The sequence below is a fragment of the Diachasmimorpha longicaudata genome, chromosome 16, assembly GCF_034640455.1.
Source record: "Diachasmimorpha longicaudata isolate KC_UGA_2023 chromosome 16, iyDiaLong2, whole genome shotgun sequence".
Classification (NCBI taxonomy): domain Eukaryota; kingdom Metazoa; phylum Arthropoda; class Insecta; order Hymenoptera; family Braconidae; genus Diachasmimorpha; species Diachasmimorpha longicaudata.
This window is the reverse complement of record NC_087240.1, coordinates 3,641,964-3,652,309: the sequence shown is the minus strand read 5'-3', so window position 1 is coordinate 3,652,309 and position 10,346 is coordinate 3,641,964. Positions and strand designations below refer to the sequence as shown.

The following is a 10,346-nucleotide window of genomic DNA, read 5'->3' as shown; positions in this document are numbered from 1 at the left end:
TTTAATCCTCACTAAGTCTTCTCCTTTACTTTGATTATCTGTACTGTCAGTTAAATTATTTAATAATGTCTAAAAATTTTGGAAAACACTGATTTGTCGTCCAGAATTACACACCAGGCGCCATCTTGTGGCCTTGGGTGGTCTTTATGTGGATAATTGTTTGTTTATTTATGATGTCCAGGAATTGCCTTTATATTAAAATGGTCTGCCAAGGACACATAATAAATTATCTCCATCTTTGCAATTTATTGCATGACTTTTGTCCTCATTTTTCTTGAAATTTAGTCGCGGCTAATGGTAGAATATTTATCACTGTTATGTGCCATTTAGAATATGCGCAGAGACGTTGCGCAGGAAAGGAGAAATATTCCTGGCGAATTTTTACTTTTTCGTGCCTCTAATGCTGATAATACTCCAGAGCACTCGCCAATTTCATATTGGAGTCATTGTCCATCGTCATTGTTGCTCAATTATTATGTTGTTCGATAATTAAATAATAGAATTTAGTCTTACGGTCTCTAAACAACGCAGCCGACGTGAGTGCTTTATTTGCATGGCACGTTTTTCTCTTCTAGACCTCCTAATACCTCAAGATGACCTCAACTTTCGTGATTAAATCCTTGTCCTCCATCGTTATTAACCGATTACGATGTTATTAACAATTGACTCGCCTAGTTCACTCCAATTTTCTCCGAAAATCCCTGCAGCGAACGCCACAATGCCCCTTCACGACCAGGGGGGGGTCGGCCATCTTGAGCATGCGCGGACACGCTGCGTAGAATTAATTTTGTCGTCAACAGGGATTGTATTTGCCAGAGTATTAATCCATCAAAATGGTTCCCATTTTCATCGTACAATCGTTATTCTCAATTGTTATCAATGAACTATTACATTATTGGTAATTAATTTCATGATTTACCGTCAGAACTGCCGAACCACGACGCAGTAAACGACAACGATCTCCTCCCTCTCTCAGTCCGCCGCCATTGCTGATTGCGCGAGTGCGATGCGCAGTGGTATCGTCCTGGCAATTGAAGTTGCTTTTTTGAAAAATGAATTAATTCTGCTGTTCGCATTGAATTTGTAGCCGTTTGTACTGAACTTGTAATGTTTCGATAGTTTCTTAAACATACGTTTTGTAACTTTATACACCTAAATGTTTCAGCAAACTTAAATAACAATAAAAAATAGTCAAGAACGAATGGAAACAATCATTTTCTGCTACATAATTTTACTATTCATACATGCATTTCTAAATATATGGATTTACTATTTGTATTAAGGAAAAGTCAAAGGCAAATTTTGGGTTAAATTTTAGTCAAGGAAATCGGATAGCCGTTTAAACTTCTCGATGCAACATGGCTATGCACTTTCACTGTGTCAAGCTTCTGCGTCGTATTTAACTTAAATTTTCGAATGGTGTGTGCAACTATCACCTTGAGACAGCTCAGAGCGAATTTATTTCCTGGACAACTTCTGGTACCTCTGCTGAAGGGATTGAAGGCATAGGGATGGCGATTTTTAGAGTTTTCTGGAGAGTGACGGTCTGGGTCAAATTTTTCTGGATTTTCCCAGTATTTGGGGTCCCTGTGTAGAGCATATAACAAGACGAAAAGCGAACAACCCTTGGGGACAGTACAGGTAGCTGGAAAAATATTACAGTTGAAACAAAAATTGCTTAACTTGTTGGATTAAGTAGTTCTACCCTCAAGTCGGTATTTCTAGATTATCGAAAAACAATTTTCAATAATCTTAGAGTTTACTAAAAAAGGGCAGAGCTAATTTAAATGTCTGTTCATTATCGTTCTTACCCAGTTTCAATTCATCGGTAGTTTTTCGACCTATCACAGCACCGATGGGAAATAATCTTATCGTTTCTCGGATTACCATCTCGAGGTATTTCAAGTTGGCGAGGTTTTCTTCATTGACATCCTGATCACCCACTACACTCATTACCTCTTCTCGAGCTTTTTCCTTGAATAGACGAAATGTGTAGTTAGGAGGGGCTTGTAAAACGTCTACACTGAATATGAATATGTATTTATGTAAATACGGATTATGTAAAAAAATTGTTTCAAAATTTACGTAAAAATTCTGAAATTTCGCTGGATATTATCCCTTCACGAATGAGAAGTCCAGGAATTTATTTACCTGAACGTCGGGGTGCATCGCCAACATTAACAGCACAAAACAGCCCGTTCCCACCAGGGTATCATGTGCCTGAATAACAAAAACTTATAAATATTTATATAGATAATTATTTATGGAAATTGGGGAAGTTATTCAAATATTCTATTCGATGAACGTACCCCAATGTAAATGGTGATAATCTCAGTACGAATTTCTTCATTAGTCCATTCATTCGTTCTCTCAACCTGATCAATTATGAAATCAAATACTGACCAGCTGTCGTTCCTAATATCTCGGCTCAATTCTCGATATTTCTCCCTCTTTTTTCTAACTTCCTGAAAATTTAATGCAATTGCAAATGTTTATGGGCATCGAAGCCTCTTGAAATTGTTTATTTTTGGAAAAACTTACATTATCGATGAACGCATAGGCTTCCTTTACAATTTTTCTGCATTTTTGTCCACCCGGAGTGAGGAAAAACATGAAATCAGGCCAGAGCCATGGTTTCATAAAACGTTCGAAAGTGATATGCAAAGCTCTGGAATATTAGAGAATAGTAGAGTTAAGCCAAATAAATTCCAAAAATGTTGAAAGACATTTTAGAATATTTTCTGAAAAATAACAGTGAGATTAAATTTTTTTGGCTGCAAACTCACATGTCCGCCAACTCGAAGAAAGGGCTCACTTGGCCGCTCTGGGCAGTTGCTGGCAGGCCATACATAGTCTCTACGAATAAATTAATACAAATGGCAATAATCAACGATGCATAAATTGTTTTTATAGTATTTTTACAGTACCAAAAACGATATCGCCGATGCAAAGTTCAAAAAAATTTTGCATATCAAATTCTGGTTGATTCAATTGACTTTCCAGACGTTCCACAAAGATACGAGACTGTTTATTGAACTGCTCGATGTATATTTTCATGAGAAAATTATTGTTAATAAAATTGAGAAATAGTTTTTTGTGGGATCTATATTTTGCACCTGAAAATTAAAATCACAAAGTTATTCACATTAATTTGGATACCAATTATTTTTTTCTCGTATAATTACCGTGTGAGTTTATAAGACCCTCTTTCACCGCAAGGTTCATCAACTCATAGAAGTCATCTTTGTGCGATGATTTGGGGCTCGATAGAATAATCTGACAAGCAGAAAGTTTTTTTTTGTAATAACGAAAAGGTTAAATAAAAATTTGTCCCTCATGTTTATTGAATGATTTCTCTTCGTGTGTCAAAATTATTCTCATTTCCTCAATAAAAACAAAACCTGGAATTTCCCAGGGCTTTTGTCGGCATTTTTCAGATATTAACAAATATCTAATTTCATTTTTGAAAATCAGATTAATCAATTCCATTTGCACGTTTCCTCTTCGCTACTGAAATTTATAAATAATTAGATGACAATAAATTACCTCGATATCGCGGGGATCCGCTACTATGAGTTTTAGTTTTGGCCCCATCCAGAATCGATATGTCGCAGCTTTTAGTTTTCGACTTATTTCAGTCAGTATGTACACTGTTTCTGAAGAAGGAAAGAAACGAGAAATTACATCGAAATAAATTTTAAATGTCTGCAACTTTTGTTATCATTAACACAGTTTTTGAAATAGAAGATAGACAATGGGACTTAATTATTCCATTCGTATTGAAAATTACTGTCAGATTCCATCAATTCCAGGGCATTTCCCACAACGGGCAGTGTCCGAGGACCCGGCAATTTTTCTGCGAACTCTATCATCAGTGATCTGCGATTCAAGTATTCGCGGATTTCACTCCACCATCCCAAGGAGAATAAGTAGAGAATAAGTACCAGGAGAAAAACTGAAATTATAATTATATGATGAAGATATTAGAAATAAACTCGAGATGATATCGTTACTTGTCGGGAAGGAAATTGATGAAAATAATCCAATTTGCGAAGTCTGCGGAAGCATCTTTAAATTCCAAATTAGTAAATTCGATGTAACATCCGCGGCTTATGGAAGGCAACTGATATCCGTAATTTTCTGAATCTCTGCCTCATCTGTCTATCAATCTAATTTTTACGACTAATTTTTAACCCCTACCACCTGCGAGGGTAATCAAATAATCCTAAATTACAACGAACGATCTTCCAAAGTTCAAACTAATTCACGATTGGCTTAAAAAATCGACTTTGATATCGCTCATCTCGCTCGACTTATTTTCCTTCAAATTTATTACTTCTTCCAAAGTCGTTTGATATTTTTTTTAATTGATCACTTGGTTATCGCAGATGAAAACATTATAAACGAATTCATATATACATATAATTTCGAAATAACACGATATTTAAAAAAAGGAGGAGATTACAATATCAATAATTAAATATTTCCAGACATACGACAATTAATTCTGTATTAAAAATCATATTTTATTCCCAAAAATTCATTTCGAAATTTCTTAAAAACTAAAGACAAAATAAAAACACAGTACAGCAAATTATGCAATTTTAACATTAATATTCAGGATAAAATAACGTCGTCACTTGCATTTCCCTGTCTCTCTTTAACGAGACCCACGAATCTCATCTTCAGCAGAAGTTCTTCTCTCTTCAGTCCCAGCATATGTCTTTGTATCTCCAATTCGTTCAGTCTAATAGCAGTAATTTCCTCATGCCTTCTCTCATTATTTTCCTCAATCTGTCCAAAGTACCTTTCCAAACATGACGTCAATCTGTCCACAACTTTTTCCACGATTTTACCATTAAAATCTTCGAGTGATTGATCATCACTTCGACTCTTGAACGAGCCATCCCCTGGGGTGTGCGTCATCCTCGCATTTTTATCGACGGCCTTAGCACTGGTACCAGTCGCTGTTCCTTTGACATTAGTGGCCATCGGGCCGAAAATATCATCCAGTTCCCCCTTGTGCTCGAAGTACATAAACCTTCGAAGTTTTGTTGGGATTCTTCCTCCAGTTTTTTCCATTATAGCCTCGTGCCTCTTGTACTTTCTCTCCAAGACCCGCCACTTATTTTCCGCCCTTTGGGCCGAGTAATCGTGCCCCAGGACTCGGAGTTCACCAGATATTCTTTCAAACATGTCCTTCATGCTCCTCAACGGCGGTCGTCCCACCTCGTTGATGTGCTTTTTGTAGAGAATTATCAACCAACGAGTGGCTTCGGGAGTCCACAAGTTCATGCAGTATCCGACACTACCTGTGGATCCATTTGGGGGATTAGGCTCCTCCAGGACAAATTCATCGGGTATCAGCTCTGTATCCTGGCTAATCTCATCCTTGTCTCCCACCTCAGGGAAATGACTGGATATTTCTGGAATACAATAATCGTGTGCGAATGGTTTCGAGCCTCTGAATGGAAGCTTTTGAATCACTAGAGTAGAAAAAACCTATTTCTTCCAAATATACATTTACTCCAAAAAAATATTTATTTTTTCAAAATTGTATTTCATCAGTCTAATGGCACCCAGGGAGACGGTGTTAGGTTCTAATTACAATAATTATATTACCCGTTAGTGACTCAAACACTAAGACTAAGAAATCCATAATTAAATAACTCAAAAACATGATTCAATATAATTAAGATTCATAAGAAGTTTATAAAATATCTCGTGATGATTGATCAATTATTCACCAGCGATTGTAAAATTCGGGTAAGAGCATATTACTTACCATCTGATCTTGGACGTTTCGGCATTTTCGACTCTGACAATTTTATTCAAGAAAACACACCTTAGGTTATCCCGTTACCGTTACAATACCAGGGTTTTACTGGTTGTGAACGCGTTCGACATCACTTCGGTCTCGTATCGATAAAGTGCTGCTATCTACTTCCATGTATAAAAGTACGTATATACGACATACGCAAACCCACCAAACATCTATGCAGATGAATTACCCCAAATTACTGATTGAAAAGCGAAAAATAAATACGAATATGGATAAAGCATAAAAAATTAATAAACAATCCAGTAGCGAAGTGGTAAAACCAGATAAGTTGACTTACTTCTAGTCGAGTTTTTGATGGAATATCTCGAAATCTAAGGGTGATAGCGAAATTTTGGTCATGACATTTATTGTAGTGCTCGCTGTGCTCCACAAAAAAGGTTCCACTCAAAATTTTGAAATCTGCTCTAGATTTCGAGATATCCATCAAAAACTGGTGAATTGTCAAAAGGGACTTATCTCGTTTTACCACCTCACTGTTAATTCCTACTTCTCATTCCAACTCAGTTTCAATGATTTTCCCAACGAAATTATATTCCGTGAGGGAGTTTTAGTTAATGAACAATAAGGAACAATAATGGACCAACGCAGAATAGAGGCCTTTGATGAAAAAAATCTTCACAAATGCCCTTCTCAGACTCATCTTTTATTTGTATCACTTTGCAGTAGAACGAAAATCATCAGTGGAGTATTCCTACTTATCATCCTGAATGTCTAATAAATTAATCTCAACAAAATCTTCCACTGGAGTATTGAGAAAGATGTGGCAGGTAGTTGGAAAATTGAGCGAAATTTCATCACTAAATTTCTTGCTACTAAATTCATCAGATCTTTGGATTATCGCGAGTAGATCGTTGGGCAGGTGGTTGATAAATAGGTTGTGCACTTCGTTGAGGGCCACGTTTACGATAACCTTTGCCTCCAGGTGCTCCAGCAGAGCCTCCACCACCCCTGCGAAATTCCATTCCACCTGAGTAATTTTCATGGCGTTGAGGACGATTTGATCGTTGCTCATGCCTCTGATGATTTCCAGAGTTGGGAGGCAACTCCTCAGTGATGGGGAGACAGTTGATCTGCAGGACCTCCTCGTAGTTGTTGAAACCTTTAAACTGTACCACACAAGTTGTAGCTGACACTGCTGTCACTTCAGCATTGTAGTACTGATTGTCCTCCCAATACTTTGCCAGACACTGATCTCCTGTCTTCCAGACCCATGTGACACTATCACTTTTGCTGTTCTCATTTCCCCTCGAATTGTTATCCTGTTTATTCTGATTTCTGTTATTTCTGTGCTCGGAGGTATTGGAGTTGTAGTTCCTCGGGCCAGAGTCCTGGTGACCTCTGTTGTATCGTCCATGGGATGTCTGGGATTGGGATTCGTTGATTTGACGAGTGAAGGGCTCAGGTTCGTTTTGATTCTGGGGCTGGTTGTGATTTCTGAAGGTCTTGGGAAAATTTGAAGATTCCGGAGGAATTCTTCGGTCCTGTTGATGGGAATTCTTGACGAATGAAGCCTTGGAATTCTGCTCCTGAGGATAATGGTGATCCTGAGATCTTTGGAAGCGAGGGGGACGGGCCTGATGGATGTTATTGGGGGGATAGTTATCGTTATTGCGTTTTACAAATCGAGAGTCATCCGAGTGACGTGGGGGCGCTTGATAGGTACCTCTGCCCGATCTCTGGCTCCTTCCACCTCTGGATGAATGTCCATCATTTCCCCTCCCCTCCACCCTCTCCACATGATTATCCAGTCTCGAATTATAGTTATCATACGATTGATTATTTCCCGTATCAGCAGTCTCAGACTGTGCAGGTAATTTATCCTCGAGAAAATCGAACAGCGAGACCTTTCCACTGCTGGGCTTGGTCTCCTCATTCTTCTTCTCAAACCTCTTGCCACGTTCTCGAGGCTCCCTCGTCTCCCTGTTCCCATTGCCCTTATTCTCATTCCTCTGGAGTGATTTCAAGGCTCGATCTGTGTTGTTACGATTTGCTTTGAGTGCATATTCAGCCTGTTCTATGGAGAATCCCTGATCTACAATTTTCTGAACACTGTGATCCAGTAACTGTTTAGTACCTCCACCAAATATCTTCTTGCTGCCCTGCTTAGCTGCCTCAGCAACCGCTGCCTGTCTCTGCGCCTCGAATTCACTGTTATCTTTGGCTGGTGCATCTTTATCAGCTAATGCCCTGAAATTTTTATCCTGCTCAGCTATTTTTATTATTTTCTTTCCAAAGGGAATCCATGGAGGTGGCCCACCCTCCTCCGCCGATCTCACTCGAGTGTGCACCGCTAATTTACGATTTAATTCCCATTTTTCTATCAACGTTGGAACCTTTCCTCCCAGAACTGATGAAATGTTGAAGGCCTTCAGGAGAATGATACCGTGGGATGTTGGTGCTCCACCTGACTTCAGGAGAATTTTTGTACCCGGAGGGGTGTTCAGGGAGATCGAGGGGAGTTGATCCAGTTCAACAGCTTGATAATTGTTTTTTCCATCGGTCAGATAGAGCTTCAGCATGCGAGGAGCACCACGAGACTCCTCGTTGGACTTTGGGGCAGCCACGTTACGGAGTTTTTGAATTTGAAGGACTAAGTTGCCCAGATTTATATCTCCTGCTCCACTCCCGATTTCTCGCAAGTCCATCTAAGATGTCAAAGACGAAGAATTTTGAGATTTTTTTTTATTGAAGGAATCAAAGAAATACTTTAAAAGCCTCTCATCAAATGGACGTGAAACATAAATAAAATCAAAATCATAAATCAAAATTATAAATAAATAAAATAATGATAAACGAACAAAGATAAAATTCAGTTTGTTTCTCTCATCGGTGACAATTTTACTCACATCAAGAGCGCGTTTTATCAACTTCTGACTGTCCTTAACAGCTCCAGAGTCACTGACAAGGTCGAAACCCTGTTCAGAGAGGTACCTAATAAAAATAAAAAGATGAAACTCATCTACTTTTCCAACAATACATTAGAATTCAATTTAATCAATCCTCGTGTCACTCCACTTACCAGCCCTGCTCCTGGAGTCTCTCCATGTTCTCGGATTGCCGATCAAATTAAATTAATAATAAAAGTCAACCCCTAATTAGTCCTTTTAACAATACAATGTTCTTATCTCCAGTTTTTGTTTTTTGTTATTTTTTCTTTCAACAAAGAGATGCACGCCGCATTCACAACCGCGTAACCATTTGTCACCTGGTGCTCATGATTTTACACTGTTTATTGACAATCAATTGTTAAAACACTGAAAAATAATTACTGCCACTGAATGGGGGATGATTTTCCGATGGATTTATTCACGATCAATTGAGAATATCAATCAGTAATTGAATTAAGGAACCGCACCTTTTACTTCTAGTGTCATCAGCAACCATCTTGGATTTGATGGATTGCCGAATACGGCCTTAAGGCGCGTTCACACTGAGAAAAAAAAATATTTTTGGCAAATGTTCACTACCTTGAGAGAAGTATTTATTTTTTAAAAATCATATTCCTACGATAGAGTCACCAGGGGCTCCTCATTAAGTTACAATTATGACAATCCGAACCTAATGAGGATCGCCTGCCAATTAACTCACGACATATAGAAAATTATATATTGAAATAAATAATTGTGAATATAAAATTAGTTATTTAATTTAACTTTTTTGTTATTAGTCGCCTATATGTATATATGTTATATGTATATAATAATATGAAATATCATATATCAATTAATATTCTATGATAAAAACTTTAATGGAAAATGACGATAGAGAACAGGTTTGATTGTTCTTAATCTCGTGCGCTCTTTTCTAATCATTATAAAAAATTTGAAGAAACATTTAAAAATAATTGAATTACGTCGTCAAAAAAATATTAAAGGAGTGAGTGGCCTTTAGGAACCGCTCGCAATATCACGAGAATTTTTTGAGTGGAAAAATTGGGGAATTAAATGAATAATAATTATCGCACATTGGAATGTTAAGGAAAATTCCCCAAATTTATACTTTGCATTAAATTCCTTGAAATTGGCCGCGGAACATCAGGGGAATTGGTCTATCGACTGTTGGTAGAAACGCATTTTTCGTTTCTTTTAGTAAAATATGTTATTCCCAAAAATAATTCGGAAATAAGAGTTTTGTATTTTATGACATGCGAAATTCATTGCATCAACTTTTTTTATTGTTATAACAGTAGTATATAATTCTATAACTATATAACTAGAGAATCATTATGGATTATAACATTATAATGTTGACATTATAATTCTCCGTCAGGGTAATAATTCTTCTATTATATAATTAATGTTATTAATTATAAATTAAGCTCCTGTAAACAAAATTAATTTTATTGTTCATTTTGTGTGATTCTGACGAGATGAGACTCGACCTTTAAATATTACTTTAATTTTTATAAACCTTGATCTTAGGAAGTTTCATTAATTTTAAGATATAAATAGAAAAGAATAATTGATAATGAATAAATTAAAGGAATTATATATTCAATAATTTT

General features: G+C 37.1%; 2 protein-coding genes across 3 annotated transcripts; both read right to left on the bottom strand.

Annotated features, from left to right (window-relative positions):
• Positions 1 to 226: 226 nt before the first annotated feature.
• LOC135169914 (cytochrome P450 4C1-like) lies at positions 227 to 5,946 on the bottom strand. Of its 2 annotated transcripts, none has more exons than XM_064135333.1 (12): positions 5,786 to 5,946; positions 3,791 to 3,955; positions 3,547 to 3,656; positions 3,186 to 3,276; positions 2,928 to 3,116; positions 2,787 to 2,856; positions 2,542 to 2,668; positions 2,310 to 2,465; positions 2,152 to 2,220; positions 1,812 to 1,974; positions 920 to 1,645; positions 227 to 771 (listed from the first exon to the last, which is right to left on the bottom strand). In XM_064135333.1, the coding sequence occupies exons 1-11, from the start codon at positions 5,808 to 5,810 to the stop codon at positions 1,308 to 1,310; spliced, it is 1,503 nt and encodes a 500-aa protein (XP_063991403.1). In that variant the 5' UTR covers positions 5,811 to 5,946; the 3' UTR covers positions 227 to 771; positions 920 to 1,307. The 2 variants fall into 2 exon arrangements, with proteins under 2 accessions (XP_063991403.1, XP_063991402.1); XM_064135332.1 differs by lacking the exon at positions 5,786 to 5,946 and adding an exon at positions 4,014 to 4,170.
• Positions 5,947 to 6,301: 355 nt separating this feature from the next.
• Positions 6,302 to 9,252, bottom strand: LOC135169913 (tudor domain-containing protein 3). The gene is made up of 3 exons (XM_064135331.1): positions 8,862 to 9,252; positions 8,689 to 8,773; positions 6,302 to 8,487 (listed from the first exon to the last, which is right to left on the bottom strand). Exons 1-3 carry the CDS (start codon positions 8,885 to 8,887, stop codon positions 6,664 to 6,666), a joined length of 1,935 nt encoding a protein of 644 aa, XP_063991401.1. The 5' UTR covers positions 8,888 to 9,252; the 3' UTR covers positions 6,302 to 6,663.
• Positions 9,253 to 10,346: the final 1,094 nt, after the last annotated feature.